Genomic DNA, 26,920 nt, shown 5'->3' on the forward strand with positions numbered 1-26,920 from the left:
GGGCCTGTTTCACAATGTATAGATAAAGTAGCAAATAGCTATGCAACACATAAATTATTTGGAAGAAAAAAGTTCCGAATAAGAAACTTGCATGACGCGCAACAAACACTAGTTACTAGCTACTTATTCTACCAATAAGTAATAAATAGCTTATTTGGAACTTATCTGAAAAATTGTGAAACAGGCCCTAATAGTACTAAGAATTTAACAAATTAAATATTAACACACACATCAAATCATATAGATTATTTAATGCATTACAAATAATTTTAGTTGGAGAAGAAATAGAATCTGTGAAACTGCATCCAATTAAATCAGTTTGATTGGCTTATATTGATAACTTAAAGATTGACAATTTTCTGTTTCACTGGATAGTCTTAAGTTAAGCAAAAGAATGTCAGTTTTATTAAAGAGTATAGAAAATTACTCTATTTTCACCAACGGCCTGTAGATAGTGTCGACAGCAGCCCTTTTCAAAATATTGACAGATATAAAAAACTAAAGAAGAATTCATTATCATAAACCCTAGACGCCATTGACACAGCAATGTCATGGCCCCAAATGATAATAACATATCATGATTCAAAAATCCAATTCAATCGAACCATGTTTCAATAATGGTTGGATTCGCTAAAGACGAGGATATGACGCCTCATCAAAAAATTATAGCAGGTTGTATATCAGGCATTGTAACTCGATTTCTCACCCAACCATTGGACGTGTTAAAAATCCGAACGCAACTGGAAAAACGAAAACGCAGACAGAGAACGTTGATGGAAACCAGCCGAAAGATATTCTTCGAGGAAGGCATGACGGCGTTCTGGCATGGGCATTATCTTGGCCAAGTAGGTTATTATTCCTGGCCCATAAAATACTTATAAATTTACTTTACAATTTATAGTCCACAACACAGTCTTATCTTGCATTCGTCTCGGCACATTTTGGCCAGATTTGGATTTTACTTTTAAAAGAAAAATCAAAAAAATAAAATGCTATTATCCAATTTTTTTCCAATTTATATGTTAGCAATACGTTCGTAAATTTAGACAATGTTGCAATCCAAATAAAAAACATTATTTTCCGTAAAAATAATTTTTAAAGGCACGTTCATATCGATTTTAGTTTTCGACGTCTTGAAAGTCGACTGTCGATCCGACCGGATCCAAGGTTTATAAAAAACGACGCGAAACTTAAGTTGTAAATAATCCTTTTACGATTTTTCTAGCTATTCATTTAAATTTACGTGCTAAGACCTCTTAAACAGACATCGTAGAAGATATTTTATAACTATATTTGTACCAGGTTCATTCAATATTGTCAACGAGCAGCCAGTTTTACGTGTATGAATTAACAACAAGATATGCTTTTCAATCGTCATCGGTCGATCCAGAACACAAGTAAATACGCGCCTTATATATTTTAATGACAACAGTATTAAGTGCCATTTTTGCTCAACATTTTTTTAATCGAAATATCTGAAGACCGAGGTTCTTTATTTTAAAATTACTTACAGTAATGATTGTGATTTAGTAGCACCTTTAAGAAGGCCAACAACACAGTTCTCGCATACACGAGTATCCAATTGGATCTTAGGGTTAGAGTAATGCAGAAGTTTGTTCTTCTTATTGTAGTGAAAAAAAAATTTAAGTATCTATATAGATTTTATATAGAGTTCCAATAGTCAGGTTTTGAAGCGCATCTATAACTAAATTTCAGAAATATACTACAATTCCTATGCGGCATATGTGCTGGTACCTGCAGCGCCACGCTGGTGACCCCACTGGAGGTAATAAGAGTTCGTCAGATGATTGTTCAACAGCAGTATAAAGGTCTGTTTAATGGAGCGAAGGCTGTATATAGATCCGGTGGGTTGTTTGCCTTTTATGAGGGCTGGACGGCTGGGGTACTAATGGTAAATATTTTTATTTAGACGCCAAAACAAATGTTTTTTTAACAACTTCGTAAAATAATAATTTTAAAAATTCTAACTATTCTATTCTAACTAAGTAAATCTGTTAAAGACTTAATAGAACTATAGGGTACTATACAGACCTATGTCTCTATGGCTCTTTACTGGGCTGTATGAACTAAAAAAGGAGAACATTTTTTCGGATTAATACCTGCAGCTGAGTTTCATCATCGAGGCAGAATACGAAATTCCACTCGACGTCCGCAGTTCAGAGTGTCCATGTGTATCACTTAATATCAGGTGAGCCTCCTGCCCGTTTGCCCCCTGTTCTATAAAAAAGACAGGGAAACTTCTTTGAACATAGAGAAGTTTATTGTTATTTAGAAAATATTGTAGTTTAAAGCTTTGCACACATCGAAGAGTTACTCGAGATTTGCCTGTTAGTTTAGAATGCGATGACCCGACTATTTGAAAACCAAAAACTGTTTAGTACTGAAACAGAAGGCCACTATATAAATGATCTATCAAAAACCTCTTTTTTTAAATATGCAGACTGAAGTAAGCGAACCAATTCGACTAAAGACCCTCACGAATTCTTAAAGGGACAGCATCGCACTGGCAACGCTTTTGTTAATGTGAATGTCCATGGGCAGCGATCGCTTATCGTTTAATTATTATTATCGCTTAACATCAGCTGAGCTTATGGCCCATTTGCCCCCTGATCTGTAACTTATGTTTTTATATCTGTTTTAGCTCGGTCCTCAAGTGGGTATTACATTTTCTGTCTTTGGATTCGTGCAGCCAATAATACTGGACTATTTAGACTCTTGTAGAACACAAGAAGAGAAAAAGGCGCCGACAAGACCAGAACACCTCCTTTTAGCTACCAGTGTTGCAGGACTGTTTGCCGGTTTCATTTCAAAGGTCGCTATGTACCCATTCGACTTAGCAAAGAGAAGACTACAAATCTCTGTATGTTCTCTTAACTTTATTAGATACATAGTTAATATTAGGTTTTTTGTGTACACGACTTGGTGATACGAGGAATTAAAACTTTGTGATGAAAGCAAAACAGGTTTCGACTCTGTAAACTTAGACGATGTGTTCATAAGTTGACTCTCTAGTCAGTGTTAAGTTACGGAAGTTACTCTTCATACAAAATATAGAAGGCTCTTTCTTAGTTGAAATACTACATTTACATATGGCACGGTTGGCTGCTTTTTACTGTTTCATTAATATTTGATAGATGTACTTTACCGTAGAGTTCTATACTGTATCAAAATTCTCGTGAATTTTAGTTCTTTACAATTGGACTAACGGTGCTCATAATCAGAATGTATTTGTTGTTATACCTAGACTTATGAACGTCATTATTTAAAAAAAGGGGCGTATATTGCCATGATACCTTGTCACTTTTTTGTCATGTTTTGGTTTGTGCAACTACTAATAACAAAAAACTACATTATTCTGGAGTTAATCAATTTATCTTTGCAGAGTCATAAATCTGAGGACAAATTTTATACTCCGACGACATCAAGAAATCTAGTTAAATGTTCTAATTTGATCCAATGTATAGCTGATACTGTGAAGATAGAGGGATTCCTCGGCCTCTATAGAGGCTTACAAATAACGATATATAAAGCACTATCAACTAATATTCTCACTTTCACAACGTATGAGCTTTCGTGTCATTTGTTAAGAGAATTATGGAAAAGATGATGTATAGTACATGTATTGCCAATGTGTAGAACGTAATATAAATTTAAAACAATCTTAAAGAAGTTTTATTTATGTATTTAACTATAATAAAAATTACCTATTGGTATTATAATTCAATAACACGTCTGTCACGGGTTATATGTTAAAGATTTTAGTATTTACTCGAAGATAGTTGAAAATATGATTACCGATTTTTACATAAATTATATCCAAAAATATTGTAGAATGTCTTTAACGTTACCGCTTTAATGAAGTTTTAAGTAGTCATGGTTTTATAAAAATAGACAAACGCCTCAGAGTTAAAGAAGCAACTAATAAAGTAATTCGTGGACACTAAACTATTAAGATAACCGAGATAATAGCCTAAATTGTATTATTGCAAAGTGGAAACATTAAGGGCCTGTTTCACAATGTATGGATAAAGTACCAAATAGCTATGCAACACATAAATTATTCGGAAGATAAAAGTTCCGAAGAAATCCTGAAAATTCGCGCTACCTGACAGTCGTGAAACGCAACAATAGTGTTTATCCTACCAATATAATATATATTAATAAACACTAATAATAAAAAGAGGAAAACTTTGTTTGTTTGTAATGAATAGGCTCATAAACTACTGGACCGATTTTAAAAATTCTTTCACCATTCGAAAGCTACATTATCCACGAGTAATATAGGCTATATTTAATTTTTGACAAAAATAGGGTTCTGTGAGATATTGGGGTTTTTCGGACACAAGGTGTAAAAAATCAACCGAAAAATAAAAAAAGGGGGTAGCACAGCAAAATGTTCCATGTTGGCATGTACTAAAAAGGTAGGCTAGGCATTAAGGAGAAACGAAGTTCGCGGAAGCAGCTAGTAAGTAATAAATAGCTTATTTGGAACTTATCCGGACATTGTGAAAGAAATCCTAAAACTTTAAAAAGTTTCTATAGTGAAACATAACCGGATTTGTTTTTAATCAATACGAGTAGATGCTACACGTAGATTTATAAGACTAATTTGTATAGAAAAAACCCACAGGCGCATAAGCAAAGTTAATGGAGAAATTAAAAACAGTTATTAAAAAATATTCATCGTTTATTTTCTTTGGTTACTGTATATACAAATGTGTTAAGCAAGGTACATGTATCCAACATCATTACAATAATTATCAAATAGCGTCAACGAGTTATTTCCTCACAGTACCTTTTTTATAAAGTTGTAGGCGTAGAACTTTTTAAATAGTATATAATGAAATTTGAAATAAAAATTTAAAAAAAAGTTGTTCCAAATACGACTTGTCTTCGTCGTAATGCTAACGGGCGGTAAGCCAAAAATGCCCAAGATCAAAATTATTATACATGTTTCTAAAATATAGTATCAATTTTACTACGAACAATTCAAAACTTAAAAAGAACACGGACAAGATAATACAATCTATAATAGATCAAACAAACTATTTTTAAAATCAAAATTGAATGAAACGGTTTCATAATCCACATACATACACACTTCCGTATATAAGTAATACTGTTTGTATTTACAATGACGATGATTTGAGGGATCTTAATATTACCTGAAACAAATAAATTAGCATTTACAAAGTTTATTTAAATGAATTCCATCTTGATACAATTGGTGTAGTAAGATTTTTGGTGTGTAATCGTCCCTTCCGAACCGAGACTATTTGGGATATTCCAAACCAGGAATCGATACATGACTCAATTGTAAACGGATTAGCCAAAAACATGAAAGAATTTTGTTATAAAATAACATTGTTAAACTTAAATCAGCTTCACTGAAGCAAATAGCTAAAAACTAATAAAAGCTATAAATCAATTATGTGGTGTGTGCAATAACAAAAATATTTTACGTAGTGAAATTACCTTAGACTAATTTCTTAATTAACAGAGACGTTCAGTTCCAGCCATGCGACAACGACTCGCCCTCCCATCCGTGGGAGATGTGCTCTTCATGATGATGGACAGGCACAATCACCTCCTTCTCTATGATTTCCTTCTTGATCACCGGGTATGGTACGTGCTGGATCACTGGGACTGGTACGTGCTTGTAGATAGGCACTTCCTTGATCACAGGCACTTCCTTTACCACAGGCACGTGGATTGGCACCGGTACTTTGGAGACATGATGATGGTGGATGGTGCGCACTTTGTATGGTACATGGATGGTTACGTGCTTGCTGGAAAGGTTTTTCTATGATAAGTATTATATTTATGGTTTAGAATGTCATTTCCTTCGTGGAATCTCATAACTACATCTTACAAAACTTCTAAATTAATAAAGATTGACAATTGATCATTTTGTATTCGCCTCGTGTCATTGTGTACATAATGGACACCTAAAGTACGTTGATTAATAACTTAAAAGTTTGAAACTTTTTTTGGCAAAGGTCTTTAGATTGTATTATGCCTAAATATGAAATAATACGTTTTTAAGACTTTCACGCCTTTAACTAGGAAGCACATATTGAAAAACAACTTAGTCCGGAAATCGTCTAAACGCTACAATATTACGCGGTAACATTTCAAAGTACCAAGTGAGTTATGGAAAACTAGGACACCATTACATCAAGTTAAGTAATTCTGTCGCGCAAGAAAATTGTCCATTTCACTACATCGGAGAAAGCGATCGTATTCAACAAGTATTGTGTAATACTAGACTTGTGCTTATGACCTAATAATAAAGTATATTATGTCCAATTAAAAAAATCTTACAAAGGTTTCAAAAATCTGAAATTAATCGTAGGGCTGGTTTCGTCGGCTATTTTCAGATACAAATGCATAAACGGAAAGTTTACTACTAAAGCACAATATATAGGATTTTATTGATTTGAAATTGTATCACTAGTATACAGATCACCTCAACTAGAACAAGATTCAAATAGCTACTGAATGTTTCACTTGTGATAGTTTATGCATAAAAACGCATATTTGTACAGCGAAATATTACGTTTTTATAAGACAAATATTGGCAAGATATGTATATTTTAAGGGTAAACGTAAAATAAACTAAGCAGTGTTATCATCAGCGCGCGACTGTTCTCCCTTAGGTCGAAGTTCGTACCCCGTTATGCACCAATGGACTGTCTATGTGTGCTTTTAACACTCGCTGGGACTGTGATGGAAGAATCATGAAACTGACACGACCTGTTTCCGGCACAGAAGATCACCTACTTACCTATACTACTACTACTTAGAACAGAGGTCCAGTATCTTTTTATAGAAAAACTAATCCTCATATAAATCTAAATTTAATTTTCGCAGGCTAGGTCTCTTTAAAACAACAGATGAAAGTACTATAAGCTTGATAATAAACTATTAACAAACCAATTAACATCAGCATATCCATACAGACTATTGCGCAACAAGTGAATGTTTTGTTATTAAGTATTATATTAACTTGTTACATGTGATGCTGTACATTTTTATGCTCTAATTTGACAGGCATTGTTACTCGTACTCAAATTACTTATTTGAAAAAATTACATTGAAATTGCTCAACTTGGAAGCGATTTAGACGTAATTATTATCTACGACCAATGAATAAAACATAACCCATCGAGTTTGAATTTTGATTGTACACCTTACACGCTTTTTATTAACTGGTACTGTTAAAACTGTGGCCTCACCGAACAACCCCAAAAAAATTAAGTTATAATAATCTCATATTGATTATTGTTATCTTTTGCGTGCGTTAGCGTCTGGCAGGCTTGTTCGATTTGGTTATCTGCCTACACATAGAGACCCTTAGCTCAAACAGACGCTACAGACTAGAGTTGGCAAGACGTGCACGACCTCTCTCGATCATAATTATCACTCATCCGAAAAACCAATGAATCCCTCTGCTCAAAAAAAAATAAAATGTTCACATACTACAATTTTCAGAGTATTTAGAATTCTTAGCGTTTATCGTTACATAAGCCGACATTAATAAACAAAGGTTGCTTCGAAAGCAGTCCTTTCACTGGGATTATGCAGATCAATTATTGCGTACAAGACAGTTTAGTGCCGCTAACTTCCGTCTGGAGCTTTAGTGGCAGAATGCGTAATATTAGTAACAGTAAATGTTTAATTATTTTCTTTTGCTTTCTTTCGCGTTGAGTCCATAAAGAAAAATACGTGAATAAGGACGTAAATTATTAATGTTAACATTTATTAAGATTGGTTGTTCGTCGTCAGTTTTCTCGGACATATCACACGTGTGTAACTAAGATTACAAAATCAAAAAAATCCTTTCGCGATTCATACGTAATATCTAATTACGCTGTCGCATACTTATAATTGTATTTATATTAAACAGTGCATAAAGTTATATTTTTTGCAAATTACGTAATCGGAATTGAAATTTTTAGCTTTTATTTTTTAATTTGGATTTTATACATATTGTTTTCATTTGTTTCAACTTGAATCTATATAAATCGTTTTAGATATTTTTGATGTTAAATCCCGTATTATTGACAGACAATCGTCTCTCCAATAGGATAAAATGTTCAGTGATAGGTTCGGTTATTTGAACGATTATTGGCAAATTGTTATTATATTAATTATGGCCGTATACTTCATATATACTTTGGAAAACCACGACCACATGGTTTTGTAGTGAAAGCAAACCCAGGTGCATGGTTTGTTTCTCAGCGAAACTGTTTCGTTACTTTTTCTTTCCAACGTAAATAACTTTAAATACCAAATGGATACATTTAATACGTAAACAGCTATTCTGACATATTAGACATAATCCAAAATTTATCGTCCAATTATAATGACTTAAAACATTAAATTATCTATCAAATCTAAAATAATTAGTTATGTTTCTTAATAATAAGGCGCTTGCAAACATGTCATTGGTACGCAATATAAAAACATTAATCGTATTTTTCATGAGACATCAATAATTTGTCGATGATTTGCATTCAATTTGATAATTCTTGTATGTACTTACTGTCCACCGAAGCCTCCTGGTGTTGGCACTGCCACGGCCACGGCGACTAAGAGGGTGAAGAGCTGAAAATTCAAATGCAATTAATGCTAAATAAACGTAACGCATCGCTTTTCAATTGTTTCTTAAATGTCTCCAGAAGTATAAGTTTTACTTTAAATGTGAACCCAATGAAAATTTTTAAACATGTCCTTTACTCAGTAATGGTTATGCGTAATTCCTAAGAAACAGTTTGGTTTAAAAGATGACCATGTTGGCACTGAGAAGTTCAATTGCCTTTATATATTATTTAAATAACAGAAAAATATTATATTATTACTGATAGCAAAAAGTCTCAACTTACAGCGAGTTTCGTGTACATCTTGCTTAATTGGCTGAACTGATTAGCTACACTTAGTCTGACACTTGCTGTCTGTATACTCACCACAGTCCATTGCCATCCTTATATATGGTTTACTCGAGTCCAATAATTGCATAATTCTGCCCCTTAGTTCATCCCTACTAACCGGCAACCCGGCAGTTTTAGAAAGGTCGTTTACTATGGTGTAAGGAACGCAGATAGGCAACTTCACATTTCGGTGGGGCTTGCCAAGGTGGGGTGTAACTTGATCAAGTGATTGCTATTAAAGTGATTTCGAAAAGTCAAACGTACAAGCTTCAGGAATTTGCAAAGGATGTACGGAATTTTATGAGGTAACTATTGATTTAATCGTAACTATCATTGTTTAAATTTTGAAAGCATATGAGATTAAACTATAGAAATGTGTAAAGTTGTACATGACATATAATAAATGTTATATCATATTTAAAACACTTTAGTGTAAGCAATATCATTATTTTTATATAAGCTGTACTTATTATTGCATTTGCGATTTTTATGCCCTGCGAAAATAAATATCAAACACTACGAGATTAATTCTTTATGTAGAAAACTTTATCTTATATAGCGATATAGAAAAAATAATATACAAGCATTAGGTAAACATTTATTTTGTATGCCTGTATTAAGTTCCCGGATTTTTCAAAATGATACTTAGGTCTTATTCTTATCTTATTGGTAAAAACTGAAAATAATGTAGTAGAATGGAACCCCTGTTTATTTGATTCTCTTCGATCTTCACGTGTTAACATTTATACTTTTCTATTTAACATAGAAAACCTAGAGCTGGTTTCCAACTACAGAGTCACGGTCAAGAATCAAGTGTTTGGCTAACACTATAGCAAAAAGTTAGTGCAATGAAAATTAGTTATACTTATGCGGACTTGTAGTGTCGAAGCTGCAAGCCTTTTATGGAAAGAAAAGAGTAATTAATGGTAAGTAAAGTATAACTCTTTGTATAAATATTAAAAAACCACGGCAGCTACATTGCTGACAGGCAATATTGCCAGGCAGTATAATAACAAACATTTTAACTAAAAATATCGTTGTATAGTAAGATCAATAAGCAGATAAAGTACATTATGACTATGACATTATCGGGTCAGTATATTCATGAAGACTTGTTGAATGTACAAAAAAATATAAACAAAGCATTTTAAAGCAAATGGTTACATTCTCCAGTAAAATACTCGAAACAGACAAACGAACCAGGCTCCAGAAGATAAACCAATTCATTTTTACAGCAAACGCCCAAGCGAAATTACATAATTATCACTAACTAAATTCAAAGATCTCATGAATGTAAAATAATCAATAAAGTTTTTATAAATTTGACAAGTATTTAAATGATCCTAATCCTTGTTATTGATTTACTCCGGTTCAAACAGTTTGAATGACTCATAACTTAGCGATTAAAAAGAGCTCTACGCCCTTGTCTTGCGAACTGTTAGTAAATGTAAATTTATTATTAATTCAACTTCCTTTGTGAAGTTCATAAGTGTACTTATTTACTTATATGAAAGTTATTTATTATTTCTAAGTTGATATTGTAACTGCGATATTTTACGACCCATATTAGACAGATCCGTTCAGCTGTTTTGGAGGTCCACAAAATGGCGCTGTTATACGAACCCCTGCGTTATAATGATGCCGGAAAATAGTTTCGTAATTGTGTTTTGCGTGCGAATAAATCTAGACATTTCAATTTCATTTTAATATAAATCGTTGAGTAATAGAGAGATAATTGTTATAAAAAATCAAAGCTATTTTGACTCATCGAGTATTTGTGTTTGAAGTCCTTAACTTCGAGACACTGATACTTTTGTAACCTTTTCCATTTATGGTTTCTAAAAATGATTAGCTTCTACGTGCCGCAATCCGCAAATAACATTCTCACCACCGAACCCATACATAAAGGCTCCGTAGAATAAACTAACATATGGATATTAGTAAAATCCTTGATGAATAGGATATCTGATTGATTTAGTTGAAATGATATTGATCATTACATTTCATTAAAAAAATATGTAGGAATCAAACCTTTCCTTTAAGTTTTGACAGTCAAACCTTGATTCCCAGGCGGACCCTTAATTGCGAAACAGTGCGTGACCAAAACATAAAACAATAATTTATTAAGCCTAAGTATATATTATTAGATTGGTAATAATAAAGAGTTTGGCAACATTGTAACATATCCTCAATCTGGTTTCATCGTGTTTACGCCATCACCGTTGCAGTGAAATCCAATGCACGAGATGTGGTGCGTCTTAGCGTATATGTATATATATATATATATATGTATATATATATATGTATATATATATATGTATATATATATATGTATATATCTTGTGTTACGATCTTCCTTCTGATCTTTTTCCCTGTCTGAGAATGGGTCGTAAAATTCAGTGATAAGTGTAGTCCAAACACCCCTATAATAATCTTTACATGGCTTAGTAATCAATAACTAAAATTTAATGAACTGTTTTTAAACTACTTTTCGACGACTACATATTTGCTACTTTAAAACTGTGCTTTCTGTAAGCTTATTCTAAAATTCTAGGTACTATTAAACCAGTTCCTATCGTGATCCCATCTACTTCTATTTAATCAAATTGTAGTAATCATATTGGCCTGCTTCATCTCCATTACTGAATCCAATTGTCTTTATAAAGATTCTAAAAATCAAAACCCTATTTATAAAACCTCGACAAATTACATTATTAATATATATACCAATAAATAAATTTAATTAATGTAATATTTGGCCAATAAATGCGAAATATCATTTTCTAATACAAAACAACGTGAGACAAACGGAAAAGCCTTCAATGAAGACAGTACCATTTTTGGGGATTTTATCAGTTAGACGTGATATCATTGCACTGGCTTGGAAAAGTTTGTTGATCGTAATCGCTCGTAAATGCGTTTGACTACAAATTTCGGGAACTTAAAGTTATATGGATATAGTCATGTAAATCAGATATATTTCAACTTAAGGAACAGTTCCATTCCACCAAAACTGGTTCTATATTTTTGGAGACATGGTATTCCCGGAGCGAATAACAGCACTGTTTTATTTGAAGATGGATTGTAATTACTTGCATTGGTTTTATAGGCGTTTGTGCGACAAGCACTCAAGTCAAATAATTACCTATTTTCTATTTATATTACCACAACAATCATTTTTAACAATCCACTTCCGTAACTAGTCCATATGAATAGAAAGGGAAACAAAAAAATTGCGGAGGCCATCACTAAGTATGGAATTCTCACAGTAATATGTTATTAGCCTGTAAATGTAATCTTTACGTAACCATTGGAATGAAACTTAATACACATTGCATTTGGTAAACATATCGCTATTTCATTATAAGCTAGACTACTGTTGGCCTAAATCCTAATTATCAACTGTTCACCATTTATTTTATAACGTACAATCACAAAAAATACATGATATAAAAATTTTTTTCCCGTCAAAATCGTACCTTACTTCTGGGTAATATAGGTCTATCTGTACGCAGCCGGTACATACAGCTAATACCTAATATATATTTTGATAATCTAAGTTTTAAACAGAATTTGCCATACATATTTTTAAAGCGATTGGTTATGATTTAAAAATTCAACATAACAACTGGTAACGTAATTAACAACACTATGATTATAAACTTATATTAAGGGTCACTCAGCATTACAACCATGTGTCAAAATCTAATATATGACAAGTGACGACGTTTTGACGTTCCTTGTACTCAGCCCTAAACCTTCTGACAGTCAAGAATTGGTGCGAACTATGACCCCTTATGTCTAAAACGTACTCAATTTCGTATTAGTTCTCGTCTATGAGACGAGACATGGTTCCACAGTATGAATTAAGCAATCGCTTATCAAACTGTTTACGCCTGCCTCTGTAATCTTTTAACCCTATATCACCCCTATAACCCTTTTGTACCCTATAGTTCTTTCAAAATCTTTAGCACCATAGCAAAACTCAATATTGTTACTCAGCAGTGCCGTGTAACTGCTGAGAAATTTGATTCTCAAACTAGACTTCATATATTTACAGATTTTTTATTACCTAGTACCATGACACAGCTACAAAAATTTAAACCACAGAACATATATCTTTTACTATAATTTATTCCTATCTGTTCATAATTATTCATTTAAAACTTCACGGTTGAACTATTGGCGATTATATTTCTCTCAAAATAATGATCATAATGAAAGCAAGAATCGCTATTCCGCTTCTCTCTCGCTGGGTCGGTGACTCTTATTTGAGTATCGTGGTCGTATAGTAAGATCTAATTTGATGAATTTTCCTGCAATTTCGGTCTTTTACCTACGCCCACGCGATCTTTTACCTTCGGTGTTTTTGCCAATCACGATGATATTCTTAGGTTATTTAGGTTTGAAACGAAACGTTGTCGGATTGTGGTTGATAAACGGGTTTTAATATGGAGCTGGATCGATGCATTGGATTAACGATCTATGGTATGCTTAACATCAGCACCTCATTTCGAAAGCGCCAATCCTTCATCTTAAGTTAGTCTGCTCCATTTATACAGTTATATATATATATGTATATATTTAATGTGTATTTGTTTTTATATAGATAATAATACCGCCCATGGACTGCCCTGAGTCATATTGGTTCATAATCTTGTGGGTCTATAAAACCCTATATTTTTAAAAACCTTAAAATATGTCTTCCGTCATGTTTATAATTAATATTTTTTGTTCAATTATAATAGGTTTTCGTTAGTATTGTTATGTATGTTAGAATTTCGCGATCAAAATTACTATTTATTATGATTTCGAGTGTTCCGAGTCGATACCATAATTTAATTTAATATTGGTAATAGTATTTAACGTATTACACGTTTTCATTTTGGTATTAACCTTAATTTCAACTCGCAACATGGCTACGCAATTATGTAAAGAGTATTACATTAGATAATATCCTTGGCACGTAACAGTGATTGCTACAAAAAAGCAGGGAAGTGCATCCAAGAGGCTTGATCGAGAAACCCAATTTCGGAACTTGAAATTCTTGATGTGTGTTACTATCACTTTTTGCATTGGCTTCATAAAGTTATAATTGCAACTTTCGACTGGCATTATTTTTCACGTTTATTACCAATTTTGTTAAAAATAATTATTTAGTAATTAATCAATAATAACTATTGTTTGTAGATGCAACGCCTCCAGGAACACCAAATGTATTTAGCTCATACGGAGAGGTTAAAAGTTTAGATTTAATATTTTAAAGCCAAACGATTGTCAACTTTCAAGGCATGTTTTATTACTTCAGGAACAAAACTGACTCGATGCTAATAAGTGTATGTACCGTGTACGCGTGTACGTAAGTGTAAATACCGCCCATAGAACGCCCACATTCCCAAGATAACTCTAATACAACTCGACGCAAATGCTCTTAATAAATAAATCTCAAATTTTATTTTCACTTAATCATCTACACTAATAGATTCACAGTCCGCTAGCTGGCTACTTAGAATGCCTCGATTTACTTTTCTATACATTGAACAACACTTCTAACTTGCCAGGTGTTGTAACGCGCCTCTTACGTGAATATTAATTAAAATAAAGGAAAAAACTATTTCGCATTCCTCGCGCGGTGACCACGATCGCGGAATCTACATAGCTCTCATAAAACCTTATTTCTATATTGGCCCGCTTTGGTCACGATTGGGAAAACATTTGGTCATCTATTGACAATGTCGGTCACGTAGGAGCGACATCTGTTGCGTTTGAAACAATAATCATAAGACGAATGCGGATATCGGCTTGTGGGTCATGCCGCTGCCACTAATATTTTAATGCGAAAGTAATTTTGTGGCTGAAGAGAATGTTATGGACTTCATACATTGATTTGAGTAAGCCCAGAAAGTATATGTTGAAAGTTATATAATAGTTAATAGGTAATTAAATTAAAACAAAACAAAACAGGTAAAGGTATTTTATATAAATTATACATTTATACTAACTTACAATGATATTTTAACCTAAATGTTATTAACCTGTTAATTGATAATTGTTAACTGTATTTTATGTTTGGTGTGTATTTCGTTTTGGCTTTTGCGTATTAATACTGATAAATAAAGTTCAACAAATAAAAGGCAACGGTCGAAGGAATGTTGTTCCCACCAAACCTTTTCACTGAAGATTTTCCCTAAACTTTATTCAAATAAAGGTATTATTGGTTCTAACATTCATACAGTGCGTTCAGTGGCGTGTGAGTCTGAAGCTTAAGTTCGTTGGTTCGACTGTGCACCAATGGACGTTCTATCTACGCAATAATCTTATGGTTGGTAAAATAGCGAGGAATCCCGTATGCCTTAGACCCAAAAAGCTGATGACGTGTGTCAGGGCAGAAAAGGCTGATCACCTACCTACGAAAAAAAACAGATACGAAAATCTGAGCGCCAGACCTAAGAGGCTAGTGTTTTTTTCTATTTATTTTCAGGTAATGCTTCAAAACTAAATTAAACAAAATGTACTTACTCCTTTTAAGATTACAAAACATCGTAAAATATATAACACAAGCATCTCATCTACAGGAATCACCGTGCGTCCAATTTATTACCATCGTCGTCGTAATATAGTTGAAAGACGGTACTTTTCGCAAAACTGCGTAACTAAGTTGTATGCTTTTAATTGAAGCAATAAACTAAATATTTATTGATTTTACTGGAAGTGGGTTAATGGAGGCTCGACGTTGCGATGTGTATTTTTCCGTTAATAAATCCTTCAATTGATAGAACAGCTCTGGGTATGATCTCATCAGTTTTCTGAAAGTTATTTTCTCCAGAAACAATATCTGAAACACGACAATACTTTTATCAAGCTAAACGATACCAACAGATTAATTCATCAATAGTAATCAACGATTACCGTTAGTTGTAGTAATATCTAAATAATAATTATATTATTTACTTTAATAATAAATTCATCTAAATAGTCTCCAATGAGATAAATGAAAAGAGTGAAGAAAGGCTCACATCTGGCAATCAACTGTAGTACCAGAATGCGATATTTTCATCAGATTGTTAAATATTTTATATTTAATTGCTCTGAGAATCAAAGTTCCTCAACTCAAATTTAAAAGGATGTAGAAAGGTATCTAAATTCAAACTGACAAATAATTTATTCCATTTAGATTTCACCACATTTTAATTACTTATATAACTTTAGTACCAACATCAACAAATAAAAATCAAATAAATAAATAGCTGTTAGCCAGAGAGGTTAGATAAATAAAATGTACCTTGCACGGGGTTAAAGCGATTACCGAGGACATTCGTATTTCTTTATCTGTGACTAGGCATAACTCGCAGAAGTAGTCACCGTCTACCAAATGGCCAACCTCTTCATCTCGTGTTGAATAAATTGCTAGCACACCCACATCAATTATCATGAGACCATCACTTGGTATGGAAGACTAAAATGTATAATTCAATTGGTATTTACTTAGAATATAGTTAACATTCGTTTCTTCCTTCTTATGAGACAGAAGACTAGACACTTATATAGATATTCAAGTGTCATTATATACTTGTCGATAAAAACAAAAGCCTGCGAAATATGTATGTAAATATGTCAGTGTGATGTTGTTTCCTCCAGACATATCATGCAAACTATACATATAAAAATGAGGGTTTTCTAAAACGGATTCCTACATACATGCCTCAAAAAAATTCAGCCCTAATTGAATCAAAACACAAAAACAACAAAATAAGCAAAACCAGTAAATATGTGTAAAGACAACCTTAACTTAGGTAACACTTGTTATGTAAGTATTAATATACCATTAAAATTCGTGTATATATCTAAATCTTTCATATATAAAGTTTAGACTAAACTATTAAAATCAAGTCGTATACATAGTAAATACAAAAATATTATACTTGCAACTTAATAACGCCTGAAATTAAGACGATCCTTAATTAGTTTTAAAAAATAATTTCTTAATTTTAGTCAACTGTGTTCATTCTAACATGCATCTTTACTGTCTTTTTGAATTTGTCAAACTCTCTATATTGTGAATTTTAGATGGTAATTGATTAAATAATTGCAGACCCTCATACCTAATGGGCTTCTTCAAATAATTTGTACGCGGCTTCGGCAAGATAAGCAAACTCGCTCGACGATTAAAAGAATTGCGGGTAGTTGTGTATTTGATTCTTTTAAATGATTATAAATCTAACTAAACGTATAAAATAAAAATATATATTAATTAACTTATAAAAAAGGAACTATATTACTGGTTCTCTTTTTAAAATAAAGTATAAAAAAGGAACCAGTAGAAGAAGTAATAAATACTTACTTCTGCAACGACATCTCCTGCCATATATATTTCCTCTTTAAGACACATTACCAATTGTTCGATCAATTCAGACGGCCACTCGGCAAAATAATGTATTCTCAATAACATGCGACTGTTGCAAGATATAGCAATTTCATTTTTCAAACTTTTAGGAAGGCTTCTGTACAGCCCATTCTGTCTCTCCGTTATAGTTAGCTTTGTCATATTAAACTTGTAATAACTCAATAACTTCTTACTAAAACTGTCAGGCAACATTCTCCACCGTGACAAAGTCAAAGTTCTGTCTACACAAGTGTACATTTGGTCTTCGGTATACTTTAGGTAGCTTAATAAAAAATAGCACTCCACAAGACTCCACATATAAAACATCATGGCAACCAAATACGCGAACAATGACGTCATCTTATCGGGAAAATAAGCATCAGGCGTGAGGCTAAAGCTAAACAGTAGAAATGACTTGCAGATTCTTGCACACTCTAAATAGTAGAACACGTGGTCCGGAGGTGGATCGCTACCGTATCTTATACTCAATACTGAGGCGTAAAAAGAACGAGGGCTTATGCGGCCCCTAGATAGAATCTTAAGGACCGATATTATATCAGCTAAGCGCATCAAAATATGCATAGAGATAAAACAAAGAATAGCGATACGAAGAAACTTAAGCCAGCAGGTCAGTTGTACAGATCTTCTATATGTACTCCATTGGCTTGTAGCATCAATTAATCGATACATACGAAATATGCCGATAAATTGCAACGCGATAACGAATTTATTCGCCTTACAGATCGCACAGTTAATACTTCTTCCATATCTCATGAACATGATAGTCTGTACAGGAAAAGAGGCCAGAACATGAAAGAACAACTTGGTCGAAGCGTAATGTAACATTATCTTTTTATTATTCAGAATTATCCGTTTCGAATCCGTATGGACATACCCAGTGCTCAAACTAAAGTAGATATCCAGAAAAAGTAGGCCTTCTAGAAATACGTTGGCCATGTAAAATTGCCACTCGGCCTCACCGTACGTAATGGATGTGCTGTGGTAAAATATAATCATATTTAATATCACAATCGGCACAATAGCATAATCCCAAAATTGTCTGAAAAAAACGCACCGATCGGCAATTACTTTATCTGTTAAAATAGTAATAATATAGGCATAAAAGCCAATAGATTATAGTTCTAAATATAACAAAGGTTAATTTCTGTATTTTTAAATTTTATTACTACTAATATTCGAATTGAAGACGAATTGTTATTCGGTAAACTACCAAATGGTAGAAATATCAATGGTTCTTGATCAAAAATAGGTTGTTTTTGTCGACTATTGTGACTTAAAACAGCCTGTCTCTTTCTTCCTTTGCAAGATAGCGCATTTTTTCAGTGACATACACACGTAATTACTTATATATATATATGGTATATACGTAAGCTATCCTTTAACCTATATAATATATAATAAGGTAGCTATCTTTTAAGTTAGATCAAACTGCATACGATGTGCAAATTTTATTTAAATCGGTTAAGTAGTTTAGGTATATAGTAGACAAACGTGTTGCGTAATTTATATATATTATCATTTTGTATCCTTACCTAAACTGACTCAACGGATGTATACACTTTCTATAAATATAAAATTGCTTGGCCCTCTCCATTCTCAATGCGTGTATGCTCGTGTAATATACTTGTGCTCTTTCATCTTTATACGAGAGCAGGAATAAATTCCCCCACCACCTTCTGAAGCATTTAAACCAACTGTTTCCACTCATCTCCAAATCCAAGACATCCTTTTCATGCATTACTAAGCACGCATGTTCATAAAAGGATTCTCCAGCCAAGAGACGTGCATACATTTTCAAGACAACGTAGAAGAATGTACTCCAATGACAACAAAAGTACTTAAATTGCTGTAAAAAAGAATTCATTCAAGTTCTAACGACTAAGTGTGGAACAACTCTCATGCTGTCGAAACCGGGCTGTCCAACAGATCATGTTTTCTTACTTTTTAATTTTAATTTTATATAGAACAGGGGGCAAACGGGCAGGAGGCTCACCTGATGTTAAGTGATACCGCCGCCCATGGACACTCTCAATGCCAGAGGGCTCGCGAGTGCGTTGCCGGCCTTTTAAGAATTGGTACGCTCTTTTCTTGAAGGACCCTAAGTCCTATGATAATGTTATTTTAAAAATTGCTGCAAGATTTTAAATTTTATTAAAACTTTTCTCCATACAGTAACAACTATCATTGCTTCACGACAATCGACGTCAATATTGAATAAAGCATAGACTTTACAGAGACACAAAAAAAACTACATCGAATTTTTTAATAAGAATATTTTTATGAAAATTATACTTAAAAGTATGATTAGAAGCCTAGATATCATCAGTATTTCTTCGATTAGCCTTTATTTAAAATAGCGCGCCATGTTACACACTTCGTTATAAGTGGCAATTGGCATTTGGCATTTTATATAGCACTGACAGCGTCCTGCGTCTTTGTAAACTTCAAAGTCAATGAATTATGGATCTTAGAATTTAGACTATAATATTTACAAATTTACATTAATATGTACATAGACATTTAGTTTTTATATTTTAACATATACAATTCATTGGGATTTGTTTTATGAGTGATTTGTAAAAATGCCAAAAAATATAACGAGTGAAGTTCGTGAAATTATATTAAAGGTGAAAGAGTTTATGGATGAAGAAAAGCGGATGCAAGTTCCTATTATTCCACTTAGTAAAGTATACGTTCGAGTTTCTGCCGCAACTGGTACGTTTTTTTAGAATTTCTGTACTACATTAAATAACTTAATATTTATTTGTTTGTTATAATTATGTCTGCTTGTATCACAACCTCATATAGCTTTTTTTTATAGGTGTATCTGAACGCACAGTACTAAACATAGTAAAGGAGGCGAGACTTATAGAACAAGGGATATTAGATCCAGAGACCTTAAAAAAGAATCCTAAAAAGAGAGTACGCACAAAAGGCAAAATTGAAGTTGATGAATATGATCTACAAGTAATAAGAAGAAAAATACATGAATTCTATACTTTTAAAAAAGAAGTACCTACCATTAACAAACTCTTGCAAATATTAAAAGAAGAAATAAATTTTAAGGGTTCAAGAGAGACACTGAGAAAAATACTTCGTAAAAATGGTTTTCAATTTAGAAAACCTAAAAATAACAAAGATAAAGAACCAGTACCAGAAGCAACATCATCTGTACCGCCTATGGTGCCTCCATACATACATACTATGTTTAGTCACAAAAACATACAATAATTATCCTTAAATATTCTTTATTGATCTATTAAATTATGGAACTATACTAAAATTTCTAATAATCTTGCAGTCAAATTAATATCTATATTGCATTGCATTTTATGTTTAAAAATATATAAATTCTTGACAAAGCTCTGTCTGCAATACATCTATTGACCTTATAACATCTAAAGCTGTCAAGTAATTTGTAATAGTCAATATGTACCAGCATATCCAGCATCAGAGCCATATCTAAGAATAATCAGCCATGCTAACAACCAACAGATAAACATTAAGTATAAGAATTATTCATTCATTCAATATTACAATGAAAATATTACAATTAAATGCTAGTTTTATAAATTCTCATAAAACTAGCATTTAATTTAGAATTATCTAATATAGTATATAAGGCAAGTAGTGTTTAGGATGTAATAATTTTAATTGATAACTGTGTATACAATACTTGTTTTGCAAAGTATATAATAAGCAGGACTAAAAATGATTTGTAAAATATATTGTCGAATAAAACTGAAGTTTCTTTTTTATTATCTTACACAATTGTTTTTAGTGGAGTCCATAAATGAAAACACTTGTATTCATGTACTCATTGGTGTAGATTTGATTTCTGACATTTTGTTTTTGAAGTAAGAAATTTTCTGACCCAAAATTTACATAATTTTGTAGGCAAGACATAAGGTGGGAATTGAACCCACCTTCTTTTTTAAAATTAAATGCAAAGTTAATAAAAATTACAGATGCAAATAATAACACTAAATCATTGAAAGCTTTATTCTTATGCATTAAATGTTCTAAATTGACATAACATCATATCAACATAAACAATATTTATATAAGATCAATAACAATTAAAACTATACAATCAAGTTTACATAAGTCAGGTAATCTTCAATTAATAAAAAATACATGTCAAATTGAAATCTGTTCTTTTCTGTCAAAATTATATCCTACATAGTATTTTTTTAACATTATATATTATATTCTATGTATTACATCTTTTATTATCATAAATACAGCATAAAAAGTAGTATCCAATGTATTGGCTATTTAACAAAGAAACAGGCTAACTTTGAATTCTTATGATAATAAACATATTTTCTCATGTTAACCTACTTTCGTTGTCAATTTATTAAGATTGAATCTGCAATGCCGATCTAACTCTTTACAAATGTAAATATTAACTCTCCGTTCCCATGATTAAATATTTAAATAGTAATTCAACATTTATGCAAGATATATTTACTATAATAGAACTTAACAAACAGAATATATAATGAAAGAAGTCAATATCTAGAATCACTACAACATGTTGGGACATAACTGACAATCATGAAAAATATTATCCATGTAATAGTTTATTTAAAAATATACTAATCAAATATATACATTTTATATAAATACATTTGTATCCATTAAAATAAATGCTTGAACTAGATATCTTAAGCTAATTTTAAGGAGTAATTACTTATATATTTTCTTATGCTTTTAATACTACACACACCAATTTTTACTTTTTAACAAATTAATGTACATTTCTAATGATGATGATTTAGGAGGTGAAGCTACATGTTTTGAGTAAGTAACAAGAAATAGTAATAACAAATGAATAAGAAGCGGTAATGTGTGTTTCTGGATTAACCCAAAGTCTGACCATTATTTTAAAATTAGGATCGCTAAATTTCGGAAATACTAAGGATTTAACAGGTCCTTCACATAAAATTTATACAAATATATGTAACATGTGTTAACAGATTTGATATTAGGATCTATCCTACATTCAAGATTAAATTTTATAATATAGGCCTAAGAATGTTATCTCAATTTCTCAAATCAATAAAACAAGTACTACAGCGCCATTTACAAACCTCACTCAACGAAACAGATGACTAAGTACAATACCTTATCTATATAAATAGAGCAGTATTATTATATACTTCATTCCAAATATTTTCTGTCCTCTTAACAAACAACTACTGCAGTTTATAATATCCCACATCTTTAAGATGAAAAAAAAAAAACATTATACAAAGTATAAACGAAAGTATAACTGTTTATTTAAAACATAACCATTATACAAATAAAATTACTTCTGTAATCTGTGTTCTATCAAGTGGAAATCAATGTTCGTGTTTTATAATACAGTACTGATTTTTGTCAATAGGCGTTTGCTTCCCAGCCGAAATAACAATTAGAACAAACTTAACCTTAACGATTTACAGAAGTAAAAATATAAATAAATAAGTTGAAAGCGACTGGTCTGGAACTAGAACCACGGTCGCCGGTTTGACTCCTATATTAAATGCAAAATTGAATGTTTAGTCATACATTATATGTTTATCATATATCCATGGATAATAAATATAGTTTAAGAGTATCACTTATATTTTAATAAGATATTTCGTAGCTTAGCGACGATAGCTAATATCTAAAGAAGACTTATCGAAAGGGAAAATTCAATTTACGTCTAAACCCACTGATTAACTAAAGTACTTCCGTTTTAAGCATTGCTGGAACGGTATAACAATACGATTTTTTACATCCATAATATTGAGGAATTATGTATGTTTGTCACAATTAAACCTAAAACTACTGAACAGATGTCAAAATGGTGAAACATTCGAATGCCCGAATATAGAAGGCTATATTTTGAAGCATCAAAGTGCATAGTAAATGTAAAATACAACAAAATGTACACATATTACAAATTGATTCTTAGCTTCATATCAACACGATTAATTGAAGCAATAATTTACAACGAAAGTGCAATTTAGGAATAATCCTCAAATTCATCGCCTGATCGAACAATGAGAACATTCCGAACATCGAGATAATACCAGATATTCAACACAAATCGTCTTCTTCTTCGGTTTTTTTGTTATCAGCATACTCGATTTCTTCTATATCTGCTCTTGACACGCTTGCTTCTTCAGCCTGAAAGATGTATATATTATTAAATATAAAGGTTTAAAAATTATGTAGGTCTTAGGCATGGCGTTTTCCTCACAAAATTTTTTTCAATGAAAAGTCATTGGTCCACAGCCAAATTTTCCACTTACGTCAGCGATCACACGTTCAGATCACTAGAGTCTAGTCTACCAGTACCATTAAAAAAATCTGATTCAAATATCTGTCAAAATTTATGTATGTTATAATAAATAAATAAAAAATAATAGAAAGTGTTTATTCATTCATATATCAAGTACATTTTCTTTTCAAAGTGTAAGATTTGGGAACCCTTTTAAGTAAAAAATACCTGTGTTAGGGTTCCCAGATTTTCCATAAACAAACTCAATTCAAAATTACTTATAATAATTACAATATTTAATCTTATTTTATTTATTTTTCAGTTATCACACACACAAGTGAGAGATGTAATTTTTTGGACAAACATAATTATAAAATTAACAACGTTATTTGGAAGCTGAAATAGAACATAACATGATCTATTATTTTTTGAAGTTGGATAATACCCATCTCAAAACATAGTCATGAGAGTATTATAAACCTTTTGTAATTGCATTGATACCTGAGCAAAGTTACAGGCGGTACACTAAACACACTTTTTTAATAAACTCACAGTCACTCTATACTTACTTCGCCAGTATTCGCGCTGACATAGGACGGCGCCGCATGTTCTCTTACAGCTGCTTTTGGTGCCGGATCAATCCCTTCAGGCAGAGGTATAGTTCCGGCCAATCTCGCATACTCCACGTCCATGCTACGTATAAATGGCGACGCAAGCGCTCTTTTCGCTGAATCACGGTCTTCCTCATCATATGCTTGTAAAAGCATTTCCAAAGTTTGCATTTCAGGCACTTCGCAATTATTACCCCATTCCTAATAAACCAAAATGCATAGCCTAAAATTCACTGACATTTCCCATATTACGACAATTCGCAAATAAAAATTACAGAAAATATAATTGAAATATTGATTTGTGAAAGGAGAATTTAAATTGTAAATTAAACATAATGAACAAATTTCTTCCCTTATACGTCATTACCTTATAAGCCTTTTCAGCTGCCACAGCGTCACCTCTAGCCAGTTGAACAAGGACAATGGCAACTGTAAGTCGTCCCACTGCCCCAGTATAACCTGATTCAAGGTGGAAGCCAATCTCACGCCTAAGGCTATCCAATGCTTCGTCATATCTCTCCAGTTTAACAAGAAGTCGGGACGCTTTGCTTATGTATTCTGTACCTTGGTGTTGAGAGCTTTCAACCTGTTAAAGACAAAAGCCTTAAAAAAAATTGGTAACAAAATAGCAAGTATGTATGTAACCTTAACATCGTGAACATCGCTCTTAATGACAGACAAGTTGTTTTTAAAAACTCGATTTTATATTCATTTACAATTTCCTTCTGATCGTTTCGTTTCCTTCGCTACTCATTGTTCTGTAGAGATCAATACAACATTACCAGTCTTATTCTTTACATTATGATTATTATGTTTGTTATTAGCCACATTTGGAGAGAAAGTTGTGTTGAGTAATTAGGTAAATTTGTGTATACAATACTTTTTTAGAAAAACATAATTAACTTACCGAAGACACATCAGCTGCCTGCTGGAATAACTTGACAGCAAGCTCGGGAGCCCTCTCTTCAATAATCTTTGCAACTTTATCCAGGACATTTGCGCCAGCATCTCCTGAACCATGTTGCTGGTACAAGCTGCTTGAATTGCATGCCATGTTGTACAACTGACAATAAAAAAATTGTATTATAAATTTACTTTACTAATGTAAAAATAGTGTTTGTAGTTGTGTAAAATAACATTGTGATGCAAAATAGGATAAAAAAATATAACCAAAAATAAAAGAGGACTTTCACATACACATTCACTGGCGTATTTTTATTCTATTATCAAGTAGTATAGAGTCAAGCAAACCCAAAGACATCATCTTTATGGTTTTACTTTATGGTGAATGTAGATTTAGTTTTAAAACATTTTGGTCAAAGAGAAAATGAAAAACTCTAAGTAATTCTATTAAAAAAATGATTAAATTATTGGAAGACAGCTGTATAAGTAATTTGAAAAACTTACTTCCTCAGGCGAAGACAACTCCTTGCTGACAATAACTGCATTCTCAATCGCCTTAGCAGCATGAAAGAATGAACGATTCTTCTCATATAGATCTGCTGCCTTCATGTGACAATCCTTGGAGTTCTTAACATCACGGGCGATGCGGTAACATTGAGCTGAAAGCATATTATGTTTATAACCTATAAATTTGTTTATCTTGTCTATTCTTCAGAATTATGCTGATTAAATACAGATGTATAAAATAGTGTACATATTTTAAATACAAAATTTATAAGCATATTACAAAAATTGAAAATGATTTATTTATTACCATTAAAATTAGATAACATAAACGCAAGAAGTACAAAAATACATAAGACATACATATAGTGGTTAGATAAAACATATGGCATAATCTGATCAATATCTTTTTTTATTGTCGACAGATGACACTGCTGTGCTTTCTAGTCTTGTGTTATATATCACATACCTGCTTGACTGAATTCATCAGCAGCTGAATCATAGTCTGGCTTCCACTTTAGCAAACCAGTCTTTAAACTGTTAATAAAAAAAATTATAAACATGTAACAAAGACAATCTATTAACAAAGGCATGATAATATTATGATACACCCAAAGGATAAGTAAAATATGGTAAATGGAACCCCAGAAGGTAACAGTACTTGAGTTAACTCCCACTCACATCTATATACAATTAATGGTAGTGATAACTATAAATCAATCAATAACATTTTTTGTTTGAAAAAGATGTTAGAAATATACATATCCTAACAGTAAAATAATATAAATAGGTAAAACTACATGTAATTGTTAAATAATTATGAAAATCTTCTCTTACTTACTATTTTTCTGCTGCTTTACAATGTTCCTGTGCCTCTAGAATTTTAGACATTTCTACAACTTTTACGATCTATTACTTGTATGTGAAAGACCTGTATGAATTCTACTTCAGAAACTAAACCTAAGTTTCAGCTTAGGCCACAAAATCAATACAAAATCGTATACTATGCTGAAAACTATAATGTCAAAATATAAGTAACCTTGATAAATGACAACTGATAATTGTGAAAGAGAGGGAGCCCACAGGATGCATATTATCATGGTGATTGCCGTAGGTCTCTGTTTCTTGTAAGACCTGTAAAACCTGTGACTGACCTGAGTTGGTGGGTGGTGTAACAAGCATAAACGTATCTAAGTATTTTTGATCTGAAAATTTGCCAAGAAGTACCGAAAAAGAAGATATTTGTGATTATTACTAAGATGCATCTATACTTTAGTACCATGCTCTG

General features: G+C 32.2%; 5 protein-coding genes across 5 annotated transcripts; 2 read left to right on the forward strand and 3 right to left on the reverse strand.

Annotated features, from left to right (window-relative positions):
* Window positions 1-553: 553 nt before the first annotated feature.
* On the forward strand, window positions 554-3,642 carry LOC111003368 (mitochondrial thiamine pyrophosphate carrier). The gene is made up of 5 exons (XM_022273824.2): window positions 554-845; window positions 1,303-1,397; window positions 1,717-1,912; window positions 2,663-2,881; window positions 3,404-3,642. Exons 1-5 carry the CDS (start codon window positions 618-620, stop codon window positions 3,626-3,628), a joined length of 963 nt encoding a protein of 320 aa, XP_022129516.2. The 5' UTR covers window positions 554-617; the 3' UTR covers window positions 3,629-3,642.
* A 1,048-nt stretch (window positions 3,643-4,690) lies between these two features.
* On the reverse strand, window positions 4,691-9,017 carry LOC111003395. The gene is made up of 4 exons (XM_022273860.2): window positions 8,910-9,017; window positions 8,570-8,631; window positions 5,497-5,810; window positions 4,691-5,186 (listed from the first exon to the last, which is right to left on the reverse strand). Exons 1-3 carry the CDS (start codon window positions 8,925-8,927, stop codon window positions 5,528-5,530), a joined length of 363 nt encoding a protein of 120 aa, XP_022129552.1. The 5' UTR covers window positions 8,928-9,017; the 3' UTR covers window positions 4,691-5,186; window positions 5,497-5,527.
* A 6,555-nt stretch (window positions 9,018-15,572) lies between these two features.
* Window positions 15,573-19,266, reverse strand: LOC111003355 (potassium/sodium hyperpolarization-activated cyclic nucleotide-gated channel 2-like). Its single transcript, XM_022273801.2, has 4 exons — window positions 18,891-19,266; window positions 17,296-18,397; window positions 16,237-16,410; window positions 15,573-15,789 (listed from the first exon to the last, which is right to left on the reverse strand). The coding sequence occupies exons 1-4, from the start codon at window positions 19,220-19,222 to the stop codon at window positions 15,640-15,642; spliced, it is 1,758 nt and encodes a 585-aa protein (XP_022129493.2). The 5' UTR covers window positions 19,223-19,266; the 3' UTR covers window positions 15,573-15,639.
* Window positions 19,267-19,811: 545 nt separating this feature from the next.
* Window positions 19,812-21,124, forward strand: LOC111003315. Its single transcript, XM_022273753.2, has 2 exons — window positions 19,812-20,073; window positions 20,180-21,124. The coding sequence occupies exons 1-2, from the start codon at window positions 19,941-19,943 to the stop codon at window positions 20,587-20,589; spliced, it is 543 nt and encodes a 180-aa protein (XP_022129445.1). The 5' UTR covers window positions 19,812-19,940; the 3' UTR covers window positions 20,590-21,124.
* A 212-nt stretch (window positions 21,125-21,336) lies between these two features.
* Window positions 21,337-26,660, reverse strand: LOC111003314 (gamma-soluble NSF attachment protein). Its single transcript, XM_022273752.2, has 7 exons — window positions 26,474-26,660; window positions 26,102-26,169; window positions 25,633-25,787; window positions 25,133-25,288; window positions 24,593-24,811; window positions 24,184-24,426; window positions 21,337-23,520 (listed from the first exon to the last, which is right to left on the reverse strand). The coding sequence occupies exons 1-7, from the start codon at window positions 26,521-26,523 to the stop codon at window positions 23,431-23,433; spliced, it is 981 nt and encodes a 326-aa protein (XP_022129444.2). The 5' UTR covers window positions 26,524-26,660; the 3' UTR covers window positions 21,337-23,430.
* Window positions 26,661-26,920: the final 260 nt, after the last annotated feature.

Source organism: Pieris rapae, chromosome Z, assembly GCF_905147795.1.
Source record: "Pieris rapae chromosome Z, ilPieRapa1.1, whole genome shotgun sequence".
Classification (NCBI taxonomy): Eukaryota; Metazoa; Arthropoda; class Insecta; order Lepidoptera; family Pieridae; genus Pieris; species Pieris rapae.

What these genes read in the sequence shown, in the direction of transcription:
- LOC111003368 (XM_022273824.2), top strand. Translation starts at nt 618, where the DNA reads ATGGTTGGATTCGCTAAAGACGAGGATATGACGCCTCATCAAAAAATT. An exon ending in TCGGTCGATCCAGAACACAA is followed by an intron (nt 1,398 to 1,716) that starts GTAAATACGCGC and finishes ACTAAATTTCAG; the next exon opens with AAATATACTACAATTCCTAT. An exon ending in AGAGAAGACTACAAATCTCT is followed by an intron (nt 2,882 to 3,403) that starts GTATGTTCTCTT and finishes TTATCTTTGCAG; the next exon opens with AGTCATAAATCTGAGGACAA.
- LOC111003395 (XM_022273860.2), bottom strand. An exon ending in CCAGGAGGCTTCGGTGGACA is followed by an intron (nt 5,811 to 8,569) that starts GTAAGTACATAC and finishes AAACCTTTCCAG; the next exon opens with CAAGCACGTAACCATCCATG.
- LOC111003355 (XM_022273801.2), bottom strand. Translation starts at nt 19,222, where the DNA reads ATGAATTCTTTTTTACAGCAATTTAAGTACTTTTGTTGTCATTGGAGT. An exon ending in CATCCGTTGAGTCAGTTTAG is followed by an intron (nt 18,398 to 18,890) that starts GTAAGGATACAA and finishes CGTTTTTTTCAG; the next exon opens with ACAATTTTGGGATTATGCTA. An exon ending in CAGGAGATGTCGTTGCAGAA is followed by an intron (nt 16,411 to 17,295) that starts GTAAGTATTTAT and finishes TATACATTTTAG; the next exon opens with TCTTCCATACCAAGTGATGG.
- LOC111003315 (XM_022273753.2), top strand. Translation starts at nt 19,941, where the DNA reads ATGCCAAAAAATATAACGAGTGAAGTTCGTGAAATTATATTAAAGGTG. An exon ending in TCGAGTTTCTGCCGCAACTG is followed by an intron (nt 20,074 to 20,179) that starts GTACGTTTTTTT and finishes TTTTTTTTATAG; the next exon opens with GTGTATCTGAACGCACAGTA.
- LOC111003314 (XM_022273752.2), bottom strand. Translation starts at nt 26,523, where the DNA reads ATGTCTAAAATTCTAGAGGCACAGGAACATTGTAAAGCAGCAGAAAAA. An exon ending in AGGCAGCTGATGTGTCTTCG is followed by an intron (nt 24,812 to 25,132) that starts GTAAGTTAATTA and finishes TGTCTTTAACAG; the next exon opens with GTTGAAAGCTCTCAACACCA. An exon ending in TCAGCGCGAATACTGGCGAA is followed by an intron (nt 23,521 to 24,183) that starts GTAAGTATAGAG and finishes TACATCTTTCAG; the next exon opens with GCTGAAGAAGCAAGCGTGTC.